This window comes from Bos javanicus, chromosome 9, assembly GCF_032452875.1.
Source record: "Bos javanicus breed banteng chromosome 9, ARS-OSU_banteng_1.0, whole genome shotgun sequence".
Classification (NCBI taxonomy): Eukaryota; Metazoa; Chordata; class Mammalia; order Artiodactyla; family Bovidae; genus Bos; species Bos javanicus.
The window spans coordinates 40626778-40649498 of NC_083876.1; the positions used below are offsets into that span (position 1 = coordinate 40626778).

At 39.6% G+C, this 22721-nt stretch overlaps 1 protein-coding gene across 4 annotated transcripts in view; it reads left to right on the forward strand.

Annotated features, from left to right (window-relative positions):
* AK9 (adenylate kinase 9) overlaps positions 1-22721 on the forward strand; it is a 116588-nt gene that overhangs the window by 27298 nt on the left and 66569 nt on the right. For all 4 annotated transcript variants that reach the window (XM_061427577.1, XM_061427575.1, XM_061427578.1 and 1 more), the window contains 8 exons: positions 599-673; positions 5946-6044; positions 8510-8649; positions 8730-8910; positions 15720-15861; positions 18978-19088; positions 19176-19253; positions 21296-21379. In XM_061427577.1, coding sequence (XP_061283561.1) covers positions 599-673; positions 5946-6044; positions 8510-8649; positions 8730-8910; positions 15720-15861; positions 18978-19088; positions 19176-19253; positions 21296-21379 — 910 coding nt within the window. The remainder of the gene's footprint in view (positions 1-598; positions 674-5945; positions 6045-8509; positions 8650-8729; positions 8911-15719; positions 15862-18977; positions 19089-19175; positions 19254-21295; positions 21380-22721) is intronic.

Consider the following 22721-nt stretch of genomic DNA (forward strand, 5'->3'; position numbering starts at 1 on the left):
AATCTAATTTAAAGAAGAAAGGAAATCCAGAAACAATGATAACAGATTTAATCATAAATATATTTTATAATACAAAAGATACCATAAACAAAGTCAAATGATAAATCATAGTCAGGTAAAACATTTGCAAACCATATGGCAGATAAAGGTTAAAGACTTTTCATGAATGTTAAGGAAAAGAAAGGTCTAACAAAATGCACAGAGGTTATGGTTCAGTAGTTTACAGAGATGGATTTCTAGATACTGAACATCACCCACAGCCAGGGGAATAAAAAGTGAAACAAACCAAGGCCATTCTTCATCTAGCCGTTTGGCAGAAATTATTCTATGAATATATGCAGAGAGATGGATGCCCCCAAACATTTCTATTGGGAAAGACTGGCTTCACTGTAGAGAAAAACAAAAGAAACAGAAAGAGCAGAATTCATGGTATGACTAGTTTAGGCTTTTGTAAAAGTTCTCCTGAGCACTGAAAATAACATCCAGTATGTCATGTATATAGCAAATAATTTAGCATTAAAGATTTCTTCATGGTATATGAAGACTGAACTTTTGCCAATGATCCTGAATGATAAGGCTTCTTTTTGATTATCTGCAGGAAGTAATGGCCGAACATGATTCCCAGTATCTCATTGAGCTAGATGGAAATAAGCCCCCAGAGGAGCTGTTCATGGTAAGTGCAATGCTCAGTAAGAATATGTCACAGTTTGGAAAATCAAAAAAGTATTGACTGAATGATACTTATTTTCATATCAGAAATAGATTTACATTTTGAATACCATTTATTTTTGAAAAATTCATTTTGACACTTAAAATTTGATATGATATTTATTCATCTGTCCATATTTAAATCAAAACTACATTTGAATTTAAAACCTCTGTGTGACAAACAGTATCTTGAAAAAGAGTAAAAGCAGATAAGAGCCATAAACACATGATACAATGCTTAACATGAGTAATAGGGAAATGCAAACCAAAGCTATAAGGAGATATCACTTCAAATCCACTAGGATGGCTAAAATTAAAAAGAAAAACAAAAAAACAGATAATGAATAACAAATGTTGGTGAGGATGTAGAAAAATCAGAACATTCATACACTGTTGTGGTAGTGCCATTAAATCATGTCCAACTCTTACAACTCCATGGACTGTAGCCTGCCAGGCTCCTCTGTCCATGGGATTTCCTGGACAAGAATACTGGAGTGGGTTGCCATTTCCTTCTCCAGGGGCTCTTCCTAACCTTGGGATCTAACTGGAGTCTCTTGCATTACAGTCTCCTTCACTGCTGAGCCACGAGCAAAGGCCAACATACATTGTTGGTAGGACTGCAAATGGTGTGGCCACTTTGGAAAAAAGTTTGGCAGTTCCTCAAAAGGTTAAATATGGAGTTACCATATGAATCAGCAATTAAACTCCTAGCTATATGCCCAAAATAACTGAATACAGGTGTTTAAATGAAAATCTGTATGTGAATATTCATAGCAGCACTATTCACAATAGCCAGAAGGTAGAAACAACCCCAATGGCTAACAACTGATGAATGGATAAATAAAATGTATATTCATACAATGGATGTGTTGGTCGCTCAGTTGTGTTGGGATGGGAATGGATGGGAATGGGCGAATTTAATTCAGATGACCATTAAATCTACTGATGTGGGCAAGAATCCCTTAGAAGAAATGGAATAGCCCTCACAGTCAACAAAAGAGTCTGAAATGCAGTACTTGGACGCAATCTCAAAAATGGCAGAATGATCTCAGTTTGTTTCCAAGGCAAACCATTCAGTATCACAGTAATCCAAATCTATGCTCCAACCACTAATGCTGAAGAAGCTGAAGTTGAACAGTTCTATGAAGACATTTAAAATCTTCTAGGACTAACACCAGAGAAAGCAATGGCACCCCACTCCAGTACTCTTGCCTGGAAAATCCCATGGGCGGAGGAGCCTGGTGGGCTGCAGTCCATGGGGTCTCTAAGAGTCAGACACTACTGAGTGACTTCACTTTCACTTCTCACTTTCATGCATTGGAGAAGGAAATGGCAACCCACTCCAGCGTTCTTGCCTGGAGAATCCCAGGGATGGGGGAGTCTGGCGGGCTGCTGTCTCTGGGGTCGCACAGAGTGGGACACCACTGAGGTGACTTTGCAGCAGCAGCAGGACTAATGCTAAAAAAGATATCCTTTTCATCACTGGGGACCAGAATGCAAAAGTAGGAAGTCAAGAGATACCTGGAGTAGCAGCTAAGTTTGGCTTTGGAGTACAAAATGAAGCAGGACAAAAGCTAACAGAGTTTTGCCAAGAGAACTCACTGGTCATAGCAAACATCTTCTCCCAACAACACAAGAGATGACTCTACACATGGACATCACCAGATGGTCAATACCGAAATCAGGTTGACTATACTCTTTGCAGCTGAAAATGGAGAAGCTCTATACAGTCAGCAAAAATAAGACCAGGAGCTGACTGTGGCTCAGATCATGAACTCCTTATTGCAAAAGTCAGACTTATATTGAAGACAGTAGGGAAGAACACTAGGCCATTCAGGTATGATTTAAATCAAATCCCTTATGATTATATAGTGGAAGTGGCAAATAGATTCAAGGGATTAGATCTGATAGAGTGCCTGAAGAACTATGGATGGAGGTTCATAACATTGTACAGGAGGCAGTGATCTAAAAATTCCCAAGAAAAAGAAATGCAAAAAGACAAAATGGTTGTCTGAGGAGGCCTTACAAATATCTAAGAAGAGAAGCGAAAGGCAAAGAAGAAAAGGAGAGAGATTCCCATCTGAATGCAGAGTTCCAAAGAATAGCAAAGAGATAAAGCCTTCCTAACTGAACAATGCAAAGAGAGAGAGGAAAACAATAGGATGGGAAAGACTAGATATCTCTTCAAGAAAATTGAAGATACCAAGGGAATATTTTATGCAAAGATGTGTACAATAAAGGACAGAAAAGGTATGGACTTAATAGAAGCAGAAGATATTAAGAAGAGGTGGCAAGAATACACAGAAGAACTGTACAAAAAAAGATCTTAGTCACCTGGATAACCACAATGGTGTGATCACTTACTTAGAGCCAGACATCCTGGAGTGCAAAGTCAAGTGGACCTTAGGAAGCATCACTACAAACAAAGCTAGTAGAGGTGATGGAATTCCAGTTGAACTATTTCAAATCCCAAAAGAAAATGCTGTTAAAGTGCCACACTCAATATGCCAGCAAATTTGGAAAACTCAGCAGTGGCCAAAGGACTGGAAAAAGTCAGTTTTCATTCCAATCCCAAAGAAGGGCAATACCAAAGAATGTTCAAACTACCACATAGTTGCACTCATTTCACATGCTAACAATGTCATGCTCAAAATCTTCCAAGCTAGACTTCAACAGTATGTGAACTGAGAATTTCCATTTGTACAAGCTAGATTTAGAAAAGGCAGAGGAACCAGAGATCAAATTGCAACCATCCATGGGATCATAGAAAAAACCAAGAGAATTCCAGAAGAACATGTAATTCTGGTTCATTGACTACACTAAAGCCTTTGACTGTGTAGATCACAACAAACTGTGAAAAATTCTGAAAGATGGGAATACCTGACCACTTTACCTGCCTCCTGAGAAATCTGTATGCAAGTCAAGAAGCAACAGTTAGAACCAGACATGAAATTACAGACTGGTTCCAAATTGGGGAAAGTATATGTCAAGGCTGTATATTGTCACCCTGCTCATTTAACTTATATGCAGAGTACATCATGAGAAACGCTGGGCTGGAAGAAGCACAAGCTGGAATCAAGATTGCTGGGAGAAGTATCAATAACCTCAGATATGCAGATGACACCACCCTTATGGCAGAAAGTGAAGAAGAACTAAAGAGCCTCTTGATGAAAGTGAAAGAGGAGAGTGAAAAAGTTGGCTTAAAGCTCAGCATTCAGAAAACTAAGATCATGGCACCTGGTCCCATCACTTCATGGCAAATAGATGGGGAAAGAGTGGAACAGTGGCTGACTTTATTTTTTGGGGTTCCAAAATCACTGCAGATGGTGATTGCAGCCATGAAATTAAAAGATGCTTACTCCTTAGAAGGAAAGTTGTGACCAACCTAGACAGCATATTAAAAAGCAGAAACATTATTTTGTCAACAAAGTCTGTCTAGTCAAGGCTATGGTTTTTCCAGTACTCATGTATGGATGTGACAGTTGGACTATAAAGAAAGCTGAGTGCTGAAGAATTGATGCTTTTGAACTGTGGTGTTGGAGAAGACTCTTGAGAGTCCCTTGGACTGCAAGGAGATCCAACCAGTCCATCCTAAAGGAGATCAGTCCTGGGTGTTCATTGGAAGGACTGATGTTGAGGCTGAAACTCCAATACTTTGGCCACCTGATGAGAAGAGCTGACTCATTGGAAAAGACCCTGATGCTGGGAAAAATTGAGGGCAGGAGGAGAAGGGGATGACAGATGATGAAATGGTTGGATGGCATCACCAACTCAATGGACATGAGTTTGGGTGATATCCGGGAGTTGGTGATGGACAGGGAGGCCTGGAGTGCTGCAGTTCACGGGGTCACAAAGAGTCAGACACAACTGAGTGACTGAACTGAACTGACCAGGGAACTAGATCCTACATGCCACAACTAAGAGAATTCAGGAACTAAAGATCCCACATGCTGCAAGGAAGACTGAAGATCCCACGTGCCACAACTAAGACCCAGCACAGCCAAATAAATAAATTAAAGTATTTTCAACAAATTCTGGTCCACCAACATCACCACCTTGCCCCAAAGACAGTCCTCCCAGAGATTTCCCCTCTCAGTAAATGCCACATCCATCCTTCCAGCTGGCCTTTTTCTCACATCCAACAACCAACCTGTCAGCATACACAGCAGGCTTTTTCTTCTTCAAAATACATTCAGACTTTGACTACTTTTTACAACCTGGGAGATACTTTCCTCAAGGGACAGGGCAGAAGTTCCACCAGGCCTGGTTGAAATTCACCAAGATTGTTAAGGCCCCAGCTGGCACTGGCACCCTGGTACTTCTGCCTACAGTTCATTGGCCAGAACAAGTTACATGGAGAAGCTCAATACCAATAAACTAAGTATTCTCACATAAACTAGGGCATTAACAAGGGAAAGGAGGAAAGAATGGATTGTGAACAAATAATACAATCTACCATAGATTGCAATACTCCATCAGGACCTTGTCTATCTTACCATCTCTCATCTCAGACTCTGTTTCATAGTCTTCTACATAGTATATTAGTTTCTTAGTGCTTCCATAACAAAGTACCGCAAACTAGGTATTTTACAATGACAGATATTTATTACAGTCCTAGAGGCTAGACGTCTAATATCGAGGTGTTGGCAGAGCTTCACTCCATTCAAAGCCTCTAAGTGGGGATCCATTGTTGCCTCTTGCAGCTTCTGGTAACACCAGGCACCACTTGGCTTGTGGTAGCTAATGCTAACATCTGCTTCCATCTTTACATGGCTGCCTTCTTCCCTCTGCCTGAAGACCTCCCACAGTGTTAGACCTCAAAGGGCATGACTATTTGAGGACCAAAGGGCAGACTCTAGTGGATTGAATTGTTTCCCCAAAAAAAGATAATATTGAGGAGCTAAACTTCAATACCTATAAGTGTGACCTTATTTGGAAATAGGATCTTTTCAGATGTAATTAAGTTAAGATGAGGCCACAGTGAATTAGGATGGGCCCTAATCCAATGTGGCTGGCATCCTTTTAAGAGATTTATGAATGCAGGGAGAAAATGGCTCACAATAGAGGCAGAGATTGGAGTGATGCAACTACAAGCCAAGCAACACTAAAAATTGCCAGCAATCTACCAGAAGCCAGGAAGAACAAGTAAATATTCTGCTCATGAGCACATGACTTTTTCAAAATATTTGAAATGTTCAAATGCCAATGTATTAAAAAGACTTCTCCTTTAAATTTAGACGGTTATGGATCGACTTAAATATCTAAACCTAAAAAGAGCAGCTGTTATAACCAAACTTCAGAGTACAGAGGAAGATATTAATGACACAATGGAAAATGTAAGTTACCTTTAACTGTTTGAAAGTCTACCCTTCCCCTCTATGTTGCACCCTTAATTTGTATCCTTTCAAGGTTTAAAAGGATCTCAGAATACCTTTTATAAAAATAGATTTGATTTTTCAGAAGCTATAATATTGGCACAATATCCTTGTAAACACTAAACAAAAGTTTTGAAACAAAGAAAGACAATAAATCAGAACAATTTCATAAGTATAATAAGAAATAAAGAAACCCAAGTTTAGTTTTAAAAAATCGCAACACTAAAGACACAACAGCCCTCAATTCTCTAAATATTTGTTCATTCCCTCCGTCATTCAACCAGTTTTTAAAATAACTACTAAAGTGACGTAATGTGGATGTGACGGTCCTCAACTTATAAATTGCCGAGTGCTAAAAGAGCCACCAGGACTTTTTAGCTGGAGGACTTAATCTATTCTGGGAAGTTTAGATTCGCCTTTTTAAAAAAATAGGAATTAAACAACTAATGCCAGAATCATAAGTAGGTATTATAATTCAAATAAAATGATCTTTAAGGATAGAGGTCATTTTGTTTTCCTGTACTGTGTAATCCCTAGATTTTAATGGGTGAACATAGCTGGGAAAAGGTAACACGAATTGATACTGAAGAGGAGGAAAGGTGGGCCTGATGCACACAGAGGCTCTGTACTGAGCCTCTTCTTCTAGGTCATCACTGAAGGAAAATTTTAAAGTATTCAGAAAACCTGGAGGTTCTTTCAGCCTGCAGACCCCGGGGTCTCGGCGTCAGGGAAAGGACGATGGCATGGAGGAGGATGCAAGCCAGGATAGGGCAGCTCCGGGCACTGCTGCAGCTCCGAGCATGGTGGGCGGCAGGCCACAGTGGCTAGTTCTCAACTTCTCGCAGGAAAAGAATGAGAATGAGCCTGAGAGGCCCTGGGAGAGTGAACCGCAGGAGAGGAGGGCGCTAGAGAGGGAGAGGGCTAGTGGAGGGTAGTTTCACAAGGAAAAGCCAAATGGGCTTAATCTTTCTCCTCTTTTGGTTCAGCCTCTCCCAAAGGTAAGCATCCAGTCTTTTGGCTGAGGTCTTCTGAAGAGGCAATGGCTGACTAAGTGAAGTGGGGTGCAGCCCTGGCCACTAGAACCTCCTCTTAAAGATTCTCAGCCAATCCTGTCTTCTGCTCTCCATTCCTCCTCTTCAGAGGTGCCTGCTGTCAGGTCCTGAGCCTTTCTGGAACTGTGCAGTGATTTGACTTGCTTCTTCTTGTCCTCAGCCCATCCTCCATCACCCTCCCTGCCACCACAGACACTGAGCTTTCACTTTCCTCTGACCTCAGTTACCACTAGTCCACCTGCTTTTTAGTTTACAGAAGTATGTAGTTGCAACTGCCCAGCTGTCAGCTCTTCTGGTCTCTTCTCCCCTGTTCCTCTGTCCATTTCTCATGAAATGAATTCTGCTGTGATTTCCGCAAGGTTTTAGGAAATCAGCGAACCCAAATGCGTGTGTTCAGTCTGCCTTGTTTAACCAGAGGCAGTCCTGATCTTTTTTAAGGCTGTGATATTAAAGTCATTTGAAAGATTATCTTCTCATTGCCCCAATAGATACATGGCCCAGAGACTTGAGAGGGGAGCATGGTCGGCTATCCAAACACTTTCCCCAAGTTTGGACAGGAAATAGGGATGGTGAGGAAAAAGCAGCTGCTTCCTGACTTAACTGTGTACCAAGGAAAAGGCTACCCACTCCAGTATTCTGGTCTGGAGAATTCCAAGGACTGTATAATCCGTGGGGTCGCAAAGAGTCAGACTCAACAGAGCGACTTTCACTTTCACTTTCAGTCCCTAGCTCACTGTCTGTTGATTCATGGAGAAGGGTGTAGCCCAGTGTACCCCACTGACAAAGTTCTCAGTCTCCTACAGCTCGCCTAAGCATTGACAGTTTCCTTCAAGTTTAGCTTCTTGCAGCCTACAACTGGGGACATCCAGGCAGGATCCCCACAACCAGCATGCCTCTTTGCTCTCTGATGCTGCAACAGTGGTTCTTAACTTCTTGGGAGGTGATAAATGGAAGATTACTGAGGGAGACTTTATATTTAAGAAAAATGAAAGAGCTAAGTCAATACAAATGTGCCTATGGCATCTTACTATCTTAAAACTTAGGTAAATTAACTAAAGTAACTATTTTCAAACCTTTTCAATAAGAATTTTTCCAACTTTCCTGAAATAGATTATAGAAAACCCTTTATCCACCTTATGCTCATTCTAACCTACAACAGAAAATACTTGGTAAAATTTAAACAAGGTCTTAAAACAGAAATGAAAACTATTTATCTAAGTAAATGTTGGACAAGTGCAGATGGCTGCAATTAAGAAAAAAAAATCCTGTCTTAATTATTTCTTAAATAGTAGAGCATGGTCAAATAACAAATGAAATAATAATGTGAATTTCAGCAAAACTTATGCCCACGTGTTTAATGTTTGTTACTAACAGGATGAGCTGTTCCGTACTCTCGCATCTTATAAACTTATTGCACCAAGATATAGATGGCAGAGAAGCCGATGGGGACGTACATGTCCTGTGACTTTAAAAGAAGGTAACATTTTTCAAGGATTGCCAGATTTTTCTGTGAGGTAGGTAAGATTTTCAGAATTTAATTTTAAAATGTGCCCATACTTCTTTTCAGTTGTTTATGATAATGACATATTTTTAGTTTTCTAGGTAAAATGTACTGTCTTTCATCAGAAGAGGCATTAAAAACATTTCTATTGAACCCACGTCCCTATCTTATTCCACCTATGCCAGCACCACCATTTAAAGTATTCATATTTGGACCTCAGTCTTCAGGGAAAACAACACTTAGCAATTTGCTTGCAAAACATTACAAAGGAAAGGTAACTACTTAGCTGATTCAATTTGCATTTCCCTTATGACTAATGAGGTTCAACATTTTTTATATGTTATTCATGTGTTCTCTTTAGAAGTGTTTGTTCAAGCTTCTTGCTCATTCCAACTTTTTTGCATCATTATTGGCAGGAGTTCCTTATGTTGTATACATACAAATTTTTGTTATAGACATTATAAATATTTTCTACTGTTCTGCTTTGCCTTTTCACTTCTTAAATGAAAAATGTACCATAATATAATTCATTTAAAGTAAGTCATTAAGTCCAAGGCAAAATGATAGGATACTGAAAGAGGAACTCCCCAGGTCAGTAGGTGCCCAATATGCTACTAGAGATCAGTGGAGAAATAACTCCAGAAAGAATGAAGAGATGGAGCCAAAGCAAAAACAATACCCAGTGTGGATGTGACTGGTGATAGAAGCAAGGTCCAATGCTGTAAAGAGCAATATTGCATAGGAACCTGGAATGTCAGGTCCATGAATCAAGGCAAATTGGAAGTGGTCAAACAAGACATGGCAAGAGTGAATGTCAACATTCTAGGAATCAGCGAACTGAAATGGACTGGAATGGGTGAATTTAACTCAGATGACCATTATATCTACTACTTCAGGCAGGAATCCCTCAGAAGAAATAGAGTAGCCATCATGGTCAACAAAAGAGTCTGAAATGCAGTACTTGGATGCAATCTCAAAAACAACAGAATGATCTCTGTTCGTTTCCAAGGCAAACCATTCAATATCACAGTAATCCAAGTCTATGCCCCAACCAGTAACGCTGAAGAAGCTGAAGTTGAACGGTTCTATGAAGACCTACAAGACCTTTTAGAACTAACACCCAAAAAAGATGTCCTTTTCATTATAGGGGACTGGAATGCAAAAGCAGGAAGTCAAGAAACACCTGGAATAACAGGCAAATTTGGCCTTGGAATACGGAATGAAGCAGGGCAAAGACTAATAGAGTTCTGCCAAGAAAATGCACTGGTCATAGCAAACACCCTCTTCCAACAACACAAGAGAAGACTCTACACATGGACATCACCAGATGGTCAACACTGAAATCAGATTGATCATATTCTTTGCAGCCAAAGATGGAAAAGCTCTATACAGTCAACAAAAACAAGACCAGGAGCTGACTGTGGCTCAGATCATGAACTCCTTATTACCAAATTCAGACTTAAATTGAAGAAAGTAGGGAAAACCACTAGACCATTCGGGTGTGACCTAAATCAAATCCCTTATGATTATACAGTGGAAGTGAGAAATAGATTTAAGGGCCTAGATCTGATAGATAGAGTGCCTGATGAACTATGGAATGAGGTTCATGACATTGTACAGGAGACAGGGATCAAGACCATCCCCATGGAAAAGAAATGCAAAAAAAGCAAAATGGCTGTCTGGGGAGGCCTTACAAATAGCTGTGAAAAGAAGAGAAGCCAAAAGCAAAGGAGAAAAGGAAAGATATAAGCATCTGAATGCAGAGTTCCAAAGAATAGCAAGGAGAGATAAGAAAGCCTTCTTCAGCGATCAATGCAAAGAAATAGAGGAGAACAACAGAATGGGAAAGACTAGAGATCTCTTCAAGAAAATTAGAGATACCAAGGGAACATTTCATGCAAAGATGGGCTCGATAAAGGACAGAAATGGTATGGACCTAACAGAAGCAGAAGATATTAAGAAGAGGTGGCAAGAATACACAGAACTGTACAAAAAAGATCTTCATGACCCAGATAATCACGATGGTGTGATCACTCACCTAGATCCAGACATTCTGGAATGTGAAGTCAAGTGGGCCTTAGAAAGCATCACTATGAACAAAGCTAGTGGAGGTGATGGAATTCCAGTTGAGCTATTCCAAATCCTGAAAGATGATGCTGTGAAAGTGCTGCACTCAGTATGCCAGCAAATTTGGAAAACTCAGCAGTGGCCATGGAACTGGAAAAGGTCAGTTTTCATTCCAATCCCAAAGAAAGGCAATGCCAAACAATGCTCAAATACTGCACAATTGCACTCATCTCACACGCTAGTAAAGTAATGCTCAAAATTCTCCAAGCCAGGCTTCAGCAATTTGTGAACTGTGAACTTCCTGATGTTCAAGCTGGTTTTAGAAAAGGCAGAGGAACCAGAGATCAAATTGCCAGCATCCGCTGGATCATGGAAAAAGCAAGAGAGTTCCAGAAAAGCATCTATTTCTGCTTTATTGACTGTGCCAAAGCCTTTGACTGCATGGATCACAATAAACTGTGGAAAATTCTGAAAGAGATGGGAATACCAGACCACTTGACCTGCCTCTTGAGAAATCTGTATGCAGGTCAGGAAGCAACCGTTAGAACTGGACATGGAACAACAGACTGGTTCCAAATAGGAAAAGGAGTACGTCAAGGCTGTATATTGTCACCCTGCTTATTTAACTTATATGCAGAGTATATCATGAGAAATGCTGGACTGGAAGAAACACAAGCTGGAATCAAGATTGCCGGGAGAAATATCAATAACCTCAGATATGCAGATAACACCACCCTTATGGCAGAAAGTGAAGAGGAACTAAAAAGCCTCTTGATGAAAGTGAAAGAGGAGAGTGAAAAAGTTGGCTTAAAACTCAACATTCAGAAAATGAAGATCATGGCATCCAGTCCCATCACTTCATGGGAATTAGATGGGGAAACAGTGGAAACAGTGTCAGACTTTATTTTTGGGGGCTCCAAATCACTGCAGATGGTGACTGCAGCCATGAAATTAAAAGACACTTACTCCTTGGAAGGAAAGTTATGACCAACCTGGATAGCATATTCAAAAGCAGAGACATTAACTTTGCCAACAAAGGTCCATCTAGTCAAGGCTATGGTTTTTCTTGTGGTCATGTATGGATGGGAGAGTTGGACTGTGAAGAAGGCTGAGCGCCGAAGAATTGATGCTTTTGAGCTGTGGTGTTGGAGAAGACTCTTGAGAGTCCCTTGGACTGCAAGGAGATCCAACCAGTTCTTTCTGAAGGAAATAAGCCCTGGAATTTCTTTGGAGGGAATGATGCTGAAGCGGAAACTCCAGTACTTTGGTCATCTCATGCGAAAAGTTGACTCATTGGAAAAGATTCTGATGCTGGGAGGGATTGGGGGCAGGAGGAGAAGGGGACACAGAGGATGAGATGGCTGGATGGCATCACTGACTCGATGGACGTGAGTCTGAGTGAACTCCGGGAGTTGGTGATGGACAGGGAGGCCTGGCGTGCTGTGATTCATGGGGTCGCAAAGAGTCGGACACAACTGAGCGACTGAACTGAACTAAAGAAGATGGGAATTAGGCTTCACCTTCTGAAGAAAAGAGTATTAAAGAATTTGTGGATATGTTTTAAAACCATCGGAGTATGTGTCAGACAAAAGAATTATAATTTTAAAATGTAAAGCATTTTTACAAATCAGTATTTTAAAGCCCCAGTAGAAAAAGATAGCAAACAGGCAATTCATGAAATAATTGATTCAAATAGCCATTACACATGAGAAAAGGATTATCACCTTAATAATCAGGGAGAGGCCAAAAAACCCAGAGATATATTATGTTAACCTCACTGTTGAAAAATCACCCAATACCGATGTGTGGCTAGGATTAGGAAAGTACATTCTCATACATTGCTGGTTAGAGTGTAACCATTCTGGATAGCTATTGGACATATCTATAAAAGTCTAAAATCTATGCATATCCTTTGAACTATAGATTTTTCTTGAAAAAACTGTCAAAGACATATACATATCCATAGCCTAGTGTATAATAGCAAAATATGTATTATTGGTACTTTAAATAAGTTGTAATATTTTTATCTTATATAATACTTACATCCATTAAAAATGATAGGGCATATATTCATGCATATTTAATAAATCTAGAAGAATGGTACTGATGAACCTATTTGCAGGGCAGGAATAGAGATACAGACATAAAGGCAAGACTCTGGACACAGCAGGGAAAGCAGAGGGTGGGACAAATTGAGAGAGTAGCAGTGAAACATATACGTTACCATAAGTAAACTAGTAGCTAATAGGAAGTTCTGTATAACCCAGGGAGCTCAATGTCCTTCTCTGTGACAATCTAGAGGGGCAGGATGGGGTAGGGGGTGGTAGGGAGGTTCAAGAGGGAGGGGGCATATGTATACTTAATGGCTGATTCACATAATTGTGTGGCGAAAGTCAATATAATATTGTATTAATAAAGCAATTATTCCCCAGTTAAAAATAAAATTTTTAAAAATTAATGGATTAATTTAACTGTGTGAATTGGATGGTATATCTCAATAAAGCCATATTTTTAAGTTAAAAAATGTTGGTGTGAAAAAAAGTGATGGTCTGGATGTATTTTTATTGGCATAAAATAAAATAATACAAGCATATTGAAGGAAAAGCAAAATGAAATCTAGAAGTATGAAAACATTATTTAAACTTAAAAGGCATATATAGAAATCTAACATCCCAATATTCAGTATTTAGTATCTACCAAAGGACTTATATTCAAAAATATGTAGAATTCTAACCTAGTTTTTTGAAAGTTGAACATATGCTTAAAAACATATGGGTAAATGAACTACCAATACACTCATAAAATTGTTAGTGATTAGGGACAGTTAACGGAGAAGGCGATGGCACCCCACTCCAGTACTCTTGCCTGGAAAATCCCATGGACAGAGGAGCCTGGTAGGCTGCAGTCCATGGGGTCACGAAGAGTCGCACACGACTGAGCGACTTCACTTTCACTTTTCACTTTCCTGCATTGGAGAAGGAAATGGCAACCCACTCCAGTGTTCTTGCCTGGAGAATCCCAGGGACGGGGGAGCCTGCCATCTATGGGGTCGCACAGAGTCGGACACGACTGAAGCGACTTAGCAGCAGCAGCGGCAGGGATAGTTAAATTTACAATACAATGAGATTTCTCACCAACTAGGGTGGCTAAAATGTAAAAGATTCACAAAATCAAGTGCTAATGATGAGATAGAATAACTGCAATTTTAATACTTTGCTGCTAGGAATATAAACTAGTTTCAACCACTCTGGAAACAGTTCAGTGGTTTAGTATAAAGTCATACATACACTTATCATGTTGCTACTGCTGCTGCCAAGTCGCTTCAGTCGTGTCTGACTCTGTGTGACCCCATAGACAGCAGCCCACCAGGCTCCTCTGTCCCTGGGATTCTCCAGGCAAGAACACTGGAGTGAGTTGCCATTTCCTTCTCCAATGCATGAAAGTGAAAAGTGAAAGTGAAGTTACTCAGTTGTGTCCGACTTTTGCAGACCCATGGACTGCAGCCTACCAGGCTCCTCCGTCCATGGGATTTTCCAGGCAAGAGTACTGGAGTGGGGTGCCATTGCCTTCTCCGTACACTTATCATATGACCCAGTAATTCTACTCCTCGCTGTTTATCCAACAGAAATGAAAACATAGGTCCACAAAAAGACTTTCTCACAAATGTTCATTGCTTCTTTATTTATAATAGCCCAAACTAGAAATGGGAAATAGATGGGAAAACAGTGGAAACAGTGTCAGACTTTATTTTTTGGGGCTCCAAAATCACTGCAGATGGTGACTGCAGCCATGAAATTAAAAGACACTTACTCCTTGGAAGAAAAGTTATGTTCAACCTAGATAGCATATTCAAAAGCAGAGACATTACTTTGCCAACAAAGGTCCATCTAGTCAAGGCTATGGTTTTTCCTGTGGTCATGTATGGATGGGAGAGTTGGACTGTGAAGAAGGCTGAACGCCGTAGAATTGACGCTTTTGAGCTGTGGTGTTGAAGAAGACTCTTGAGAGTCCCTAAAACTGCAAGGAGATCCAACCAGTCCATTCTGAAAGAGATCAGCTCTGGGGTTTCTTTGGAAGGAATGATGCTAAAGCTGAAACTCCAGTACTTTGGCCACCTCATGTGAAGAGTTGACTCATTAGAAAAGACTCTGATGCTGGGAGGGATTGGGGGCAGGAGGAGAAGGGGACGACAGAGGATGAGATGGCTGGATGGCATCACCGACTCGATGGACGTGAGTCTGAGTGAACTCTGGGAGTTGGTGAGGGACAAGGAGGCCTGGCGTGCTGCAATTCATGGAGTCGCAAAGAGTCGGACACGACTGAGCAACTGAACTGAACTGAACTGAAACTAGAAATAACCCAAAGGTCCATGATGAATGAATTAAAAAAAAAAAAAAACTATATATTCATACAATGATACTGCTCAAAAACACAAAGGAATAGACCACTGAGATATACAGTTATATTGTTGAATCTCAAAAACATTATGCTAAGGGAGAAAAGCTTGGAGAAGATTATATACTGTTTGTTTCCATTTATATGAAATTCTAGAAAAGGCAAAATTTGTCTGTATATGATGGTAAACAAAGTGGTTGCTAAGGGCCAGGCACTGACTATAAAGGGTGATGAGGAGACTTTAGAGGGTGATAAAAATGTTCTATATTTTTATTGTAGTGGTTTTTATGTACATATTTATAAAAACTCATCAAACTCTGTACTTAAAATGGGTGCCTTTTATTGTATTAGACTATAAATAAAATGTTGATGTTTAAAATATGTATGTAATTTGAATACATATTACATGATCATACATATATAATATATATATGTATAAAAATACATATGTAATATATATATGTATTAAAAATCTGTGAATTCTGAAAATAACATACCTCAAGCAGCATTAAGATTTTTGAGATACATAGGTATAGCTGTAGAAATAGATGTTGATGAACAATGTGCTTAGTTTTCAGAGTAACTTGTGCTTATATTGGTTTTCTCAAATATTCTTTGCAGGTAGTTGACTATGATAAAGTGATTCAACCACGTTTTGATAAAGCCCTTGAAATGTTAACCAGAAACACTATAGCTGAGGCCACTGAAGCAGCCATTAAAGTTGTCAAAGAACGGCTTCTCTTAGAACTACAAGCTAAAAATGGTGAACTATTTTTTTAATGTGTGTTTTAACAGTAGTTAAGCCTGGCTCCCTGAGGGCACAGTCTTGGTTTGTCTTGATATCCCTGGCATCTTGCACACTGCAGCCTCAGAATAAGTGGTTGGAGAAATGAATACACATAAACCTGAATCATACACTGAGAAAAAGATTCCAACTCTGGATTTCTAAGGAAAGGAATCATAAAGAGTTTTCAAACTTAGATTTCTTTTCTTTTATGGATCTGCTTCCTGGGCAGAATTTACCCCTTTATTTACACCAGGGGCGATGACAACAACGACACTTTGTCTGACTCATGGAGTTTGTGTTATTGCTGCTGCTGTTGTTGTTCTAGGCCTCTGTGTCAGCCTTGATTGTAAGTCAGTGTTTTTATTTGGGGAATATTATTTTCAGATTCAAAATGTTATAAATGAAAAAGTCATCGATGAGGAGACAGAAGCACGAGAGGTTAAATGGCTTCCTGAAATTCATCCAGATGGTGGCATAGCTAAGACTTGAACATCCTCTATTTGTCCGAATCTGCTATTAGGATTTCACTAACTTTCTACATACACTGGAAAGCTCCCCATCATTTCCTATGCTGGAAACTATTTAAAGGTCAAGGAAATTACTTCTTACATGGCAATATTGAGCTTTTGCTAGGAAAGAACATAGGTTTTGCCTAATAAATCTGCCTCTCTTCTTTCTCATTAACCTATAATCAAGTAAGAAAGTACAACCTGGTGCCTGAGAGATTACAAAAAGCAACCACAAAAAGACCAGCATTGAAATAATATGCCATCCAAATGATCATGGATCAGTGGTAAAGAATCCGCCTGGAATGCAGGAAACACAGGCGACACAGCTTCAGTCCCTGCGTTTGGAAGATCCCCTGGGATAGGAAACGGCAACAAACTCCAGTATTCTTGCCTGGGTAATCCCATGGACAGAGGAAACTGGTGGGCTATGGTCCACAGGGTCTCAAAGAGTCAGACACAACTGATTGATTGAGCACAGATAATAAAGAATGAATTTATGTGTTTATTGTATTATCTTCAGAATTAAGACCAAAATTAAAAAATACTCTTGGACAATTAATAAATATGTAAGATATCTGGAAATATTGACTCAAACTTCTAAGATGGCTTGTCATTCAGTTTTGAATAACAAAAATGAATAATTGATTCAAAAATGAATTTTTGAATTCAAAATTGAATTTTGAAATGAACTCAAAATTTTGAAATGAACTCAAAATTCATTAAAAATGAATAATTTTAAAATTAAAAATGAATTCATTCAAAAATGAATAATTATATCAACAAACACTTGAGCACCTTCTTGTGTTAGATACTGTTCTAAACATTGAGCTACAGGGGTGAACAAGACACCTGAAGCTCCTGTCCTTGAGGTGAAAGTGAAGTGAAAGTCGCTCAGTTTTGTCCGACTCTTTGCAACCCCATGGACAGTCCATGGAATTCTCCAGGCCAGAATACTGGAGTGGGTAGCCTTTCCCTTGTCCAGGGGATCTTTCCAACCCAGGGATCAAACCCAGGTCTCCCGCATTGCAGGCAAATTCTTTACCAGCTGAGCCACCAGGGAAGCTGGTATGTGTGCCCAGTCCTGTCTGACTCTTTGCAACCCCATGGATTGTAGCCTGACAGGCTCCCCTGTCCATGGGATTTTCCAGGCAAGAATACTGGAGTGGGTTGCCATTCCCTTCTCCAGGAGACCTTCCCAACCCAGAGATCAAACCCAGGTTTCCTACATTGCAGGCAGATTCTTTACCATCTGAGCCACCAGGTAAGCCCCCAGACAATAAGATTCAGTTCAGTTCAGCTCAGTTGCTCAATCGTGTCCGACTCTTTGCGACCCCACGAATCGCAGCACGCCAGGCCTCCCTGTCCATCACCATTCACTCAAACTCACGTCCATTGAGTCGGTGATGCCATCCAACCATCTCATCCTCTGTCGTCCCCTTCTCCTCCTGCCCCCAATCCCTCCCAGCATCAGAGTCTTTTCCAATGAGTCAACTCTTCGCATGAGATGGCCAAAGTCCTGGAGTTTCAGCTTTAGCATCATTCCTTCCAAAGAAATCCCAGAGTTGATCTCCTTCAGGATGGACTGGTTGGATCTCCTTGCAGTTTTAGGGACTCTCAAGAGTCTTCTCCAACACCACAGTTCAAAAGCATCAATTCTTCGGTGCTCAGCCTTCTTCACAGTCCAACTCTCACATCCATACATGACCACAGGAAAAATCATAGCCTTGACTAGACGGATTTCTGTTGGCAAAGTAATGTCTCTGCTTATTAATATGCTATCCAGGTTGGTCATAACTTTCCTTCCAAGGAGTAAGGGTCTTTTTTTTTTTTTTAAGTGTCTTTTAATTTCATGGCTGCAGTCACCATCTGCAGTGATTTTGGAACCCAAAAAGATAAAAGTCTGACATTGTTTTCACTGTTTCTCCATCTAGTTCCCATGAAGTGATGGGACCAGATGCCATGATCTTCATTTTCTGAATGTTGAGCTTTAAGCCAAATTTTCACTCTCCACTTTCACTTTCATCAAGAGGCTTTTTAGTTCCTCTTCACTTTCTACCATAAGGGTGGTGTCATCTGCGTATCTGAGGTTATTGATATTTCTCCCGGCAATCTTGATTCCAGCTTGTGCTTCCTCCAGCCCAGCGTTTCTCATGATGTACTCTGCATAGCCCTTCTTAAAATTTTAAAAATTGTATATTTTTTTGCCAGGGATTTTACTCCAACATATTTTTTAAGAAATTTTGCCAGTGGAGAATATTGAGGCTTTTTAACATAGAAAGTTATATAATATAATAACACAAAAGATGGGAGCTAACATGGAGCAGGCTTCCAGGGTGCCAAGCCTTTTCTATGTTCCTTGTTGACACCCATTATCTTATTTGATGTTGCAACTGTGTTTTTAGTTTAATGATCCTCATTTTGCCCAGTAATAATTGAGACAGGAAGATCAAATGATTCAAACTGAGACAGGGAAAGCAAATGATTCGCAAAAGTCACATTGACTCAGTTAGAACTCACATGCCCAAGGTTGTCTACCTGCCCCCCAGCTACCTTTTGCTAACACAGTCAATTACTATCTTACAGCTCAGTCAACTTCAAAAGACCTTCGAGGAGAATCTGAAAGGAGGGAAAGTGAAGTCCCAACTGATGAATACAGAAGTGCAGAAGAATTGCAGTCGTCACTTGATGAAGATGGTAAAGAAAATGTTGCTAATGTTATTGGCCAAATCTTTCCTAGTATAAACAGATTAGCTGATGGAGTGTCTTATTCTTTCACTGCAGTGTTCACTTTTGAATCCCAAAGAGAAAGCTCTTTAGAAGACAATGAAGAAGCCAAAATGAAGTCAGATGATAAAGATGGTAACAAAATGAGCTGCTAATGCCATGCGTGTAGATCTTATTTCCATTTATTTCATGTGTTATCATGTTTATATTGAAGCTTAAACTTATCCTCCCCTCACCCTCAAATTGGAAACTTTAGGAGTAAAAGAGTTAAGTTTTTCTCTTACAGATTTAAACTGACCAGCTGTAGAACAGAAATTGATCTACTAGAATGAAGGAGAAAACAGAACACAAGTCTAATACTATTGGAACACTCTACAAAATTTTCTGTATCTTTCCAAACACGATACAATCATTATTGTACAATAACAAATTCTTTCTTAAAAGCTCTCTGCTTCCTTTAATGGACTGGAATCAGAGCATCATAAACCCAGAGTTGTAGCTGTGAAGTGTTTATCATTTAGTGCTATTTACCACGTCCAGTATTCTTGACTAGAGAATTTCATGGACAGAGGAGCCTAACAGGCTAATTGTCCATGGGGTCACAAAGAGTCAGACATGACTTATCAACTAACACTTTCACTTTACACTCTTCTAAAACTTTTCCATTTATATTTTAACATAATCAAGAGCATACAAAGTAAACTACTTTTATTTTTTATTTGTGTTACATTTAATTACATAATTTCATTAGAAAATAATTTAACCATCATTTAAAATTACTGCATAATTTCTTTATTTAGAGGTATTAGTTTTAACTAGTTCATTACATTGAAAACTTATATTTTTGCTACTAAAAAATTCAAAGAATTTTTTTCCATTGTATTTTTTATATAAAGTTTTGCCTGTATGTTGACACAAATGGAGTTACTAGTTTAATGAGTAAGAAGCAATAGAGAGTCAAATTGCTTTGCATAAAGTTTCAATTTATGTTCCCATCAGGAATATGCAAACTACATGTCCTAGGTTCTTCAGTATTTTCTCTTTTTAAATATTATTTTAATTTTTATTTGACTATTTCTGAAGTTTAGTGTTGTAATACTGTGTTAGCCATTTATATTTCTTCTTTTCTGAGGTGACCATTTTTGTCTTTCGCCCATTTTTCTAAATTGTTGTATCAATTATATGGTTTTAATATAAATGTTCTGTATTAGTCACTTATTTTTCATATTTTTTTCCAAATTGAGTGGTTTGTCTTTTAAGTCATCTTGCTGACTTTGAGGTAGCAGAGTTTTTCACATTTTCATAGTCAAATAATTAATTTCCATTTGTTAATTTCTTCCATTTACTTTCCGGCTTAAAAGTCTTCCTCTCAACCGGAGATTTCATATATACTTTTTTTTTAAGTTGGTGCTGCCTTTTTGTATTTAGCTTTCAACTCCATCTACAGTTTAGTGTGTTGTATAATGTAGGGCTGATCTTCTTTATTTGGTTCCTCCTCCTGATTCAGACAGATGTGTCTTTGCCTTGTGTTTATTTCAAGCTGAGTAGGAATTGAACTGGGCACTGGCAGAATCATATATGGCATTCCTCCTTTCCCAGCCTGCATGCACACGCACACACACACTTCACAGAAGGACCTGGACATTAACATTTTTGCCAAGTGACATCTGGGAACCCCATCTCTGCTCCTGGAGAGTTCCCAGCACCAATATGTACACAGAGAGGCCCTCCCCCATACTACCTGTTCCCTCTTTAGGGGAAGCCATCCAATGTAGCAACATCATCAGTACCTCTACTCACTGCCAGAGGATCACCAGCACTGCTGGTGTGCCGTGGTAAAAGACAGCCTCTCTCCCCCATGTGTCTGAGATAAACACACCTTTTACCTCTTGGAGCAAGAGAGTCTGTTGTGACACCAGGAAGGGAAAATTTTATTTTTTTCCAATTTACATCCATTGGCATCATATGAAACTGAAATTACTCCTGGTTTTCTTATCTGTATTTTCTACTGCTGATAAATATGTCTACCTATTTGTTTATTATGGTTGTTATTTTAAATTTTTAAGGAATTAGGAGCATTGAGTCCTGGGTCCTTGGGCTCATACCACAATCTTCCTTAGGAATCACCTACAGTTTAAGTACTGTTCTTTATGTGTTTAACAGAGTTTTATTTTCAGATGAAAAAGAAATAAGTGAAATGTTTACACGTCAAAGAAGTCAGCAAGACTCTAGTCGAGATCTAAAGAAGGATTCCAAAAAAGGTAAATTATTACTAGGGTGATTTGGTTCTCTTCAGTTCAGTCGCTCAATCGTGTCCGACTGTTTGCAACCCCATGAATCGCAGCATGCCAGGCCTCTCTGTCCATTACCAACTCCTGGAGTTTACCCAAACTCATGTCCATCGAGTCGGTGATGCCATCTAGCCATCTCATCCTCTGTCATCCCCTTCTCCTCCTGCCCCCAATCCCTCTCAGAATCAGGGTCTTTTCCAATGAGTCAAATCTTCACATGAGGTGGCCAAAGTATTGGAGTTTCAGCTTCAACATCAGTCCTTCCAATGAACACCCAGGACTGATCTCTTTTAGGATGGACTGGTTGGATCTCCTTGCAGTCCAAGGGACTCTCAAGAGTCTTCTCTAACACCACAGTTCAAAAGCACCAATTCTTTGGCACTCAGCTTTCTTCACAGTCCAACTCTAACATCCATACATGACCACAGGAAAAACCATAGCCTTGACTAGATGGACCTTTGTTGGCAAAGTAATGTCTCTGCTTTTTAATACGCTATCTAGGTTGGTCATAACTTTCTTTTTTTTTTAATTTAAATATATTTATTTTAATTGGAGGCTAATTACTTTACAATATTGTATTGGTTCTGCTACACATAAATGTCTTTTAATTGGTTCTCTTATACTGTGGTAAAAATCACAAATAATTCCTTTAGAATTTTGAAGGATAACCATGTACTTTTTTACTTAAAAATCTTATTAATATCAACTTACTCTATCTTAAGTGAAAGTCACTCAGTTATGTCTAACTCTTTGCCCCACCACCCCCCCTCCACTTCCCATGGACTATACAGTCCATGGAATTCTCTAGGCCAGAATACTGGAGTGGGTAGCCCTTCCCTTCTCCAGGGATCTTCCCAACCCAGGGATCAAACCCAGGTCTCCCGCATTGCAGGCAGATTCTTTACCAGCTGGGACACAAGGGAAGCCCAAGAATACTGGAGTGGGTAGCCTATCCTTTCTCCAGAAGATCTTCCCAACCCAGGAATCGAACCAGGGTCTTCTACTTGCAGGCGGACTCTTTACCAACTGAGCTATCAGGGAAACCTTTACTCTGTCTTAAAGACTACTATAATATGAACAGTTGGACATGCAGAAACACAGATAGAAGAATGTGATATACTGTTTTCATGAACAAGAATATTGGAAAGATAGGATATCTGTCTTTCTGTTCTGTCATTCCTGGCATGTGGCTACCATAATAATTCACAAGATGGCTGCTAGTGTGCCAGTTGTTACATCAATGGGCAAGAAGAGAGAAAAGGCAAGAGACAAAAAAATAGCACTCCATCCAGCTGAGTTCGGTCAATTCAGT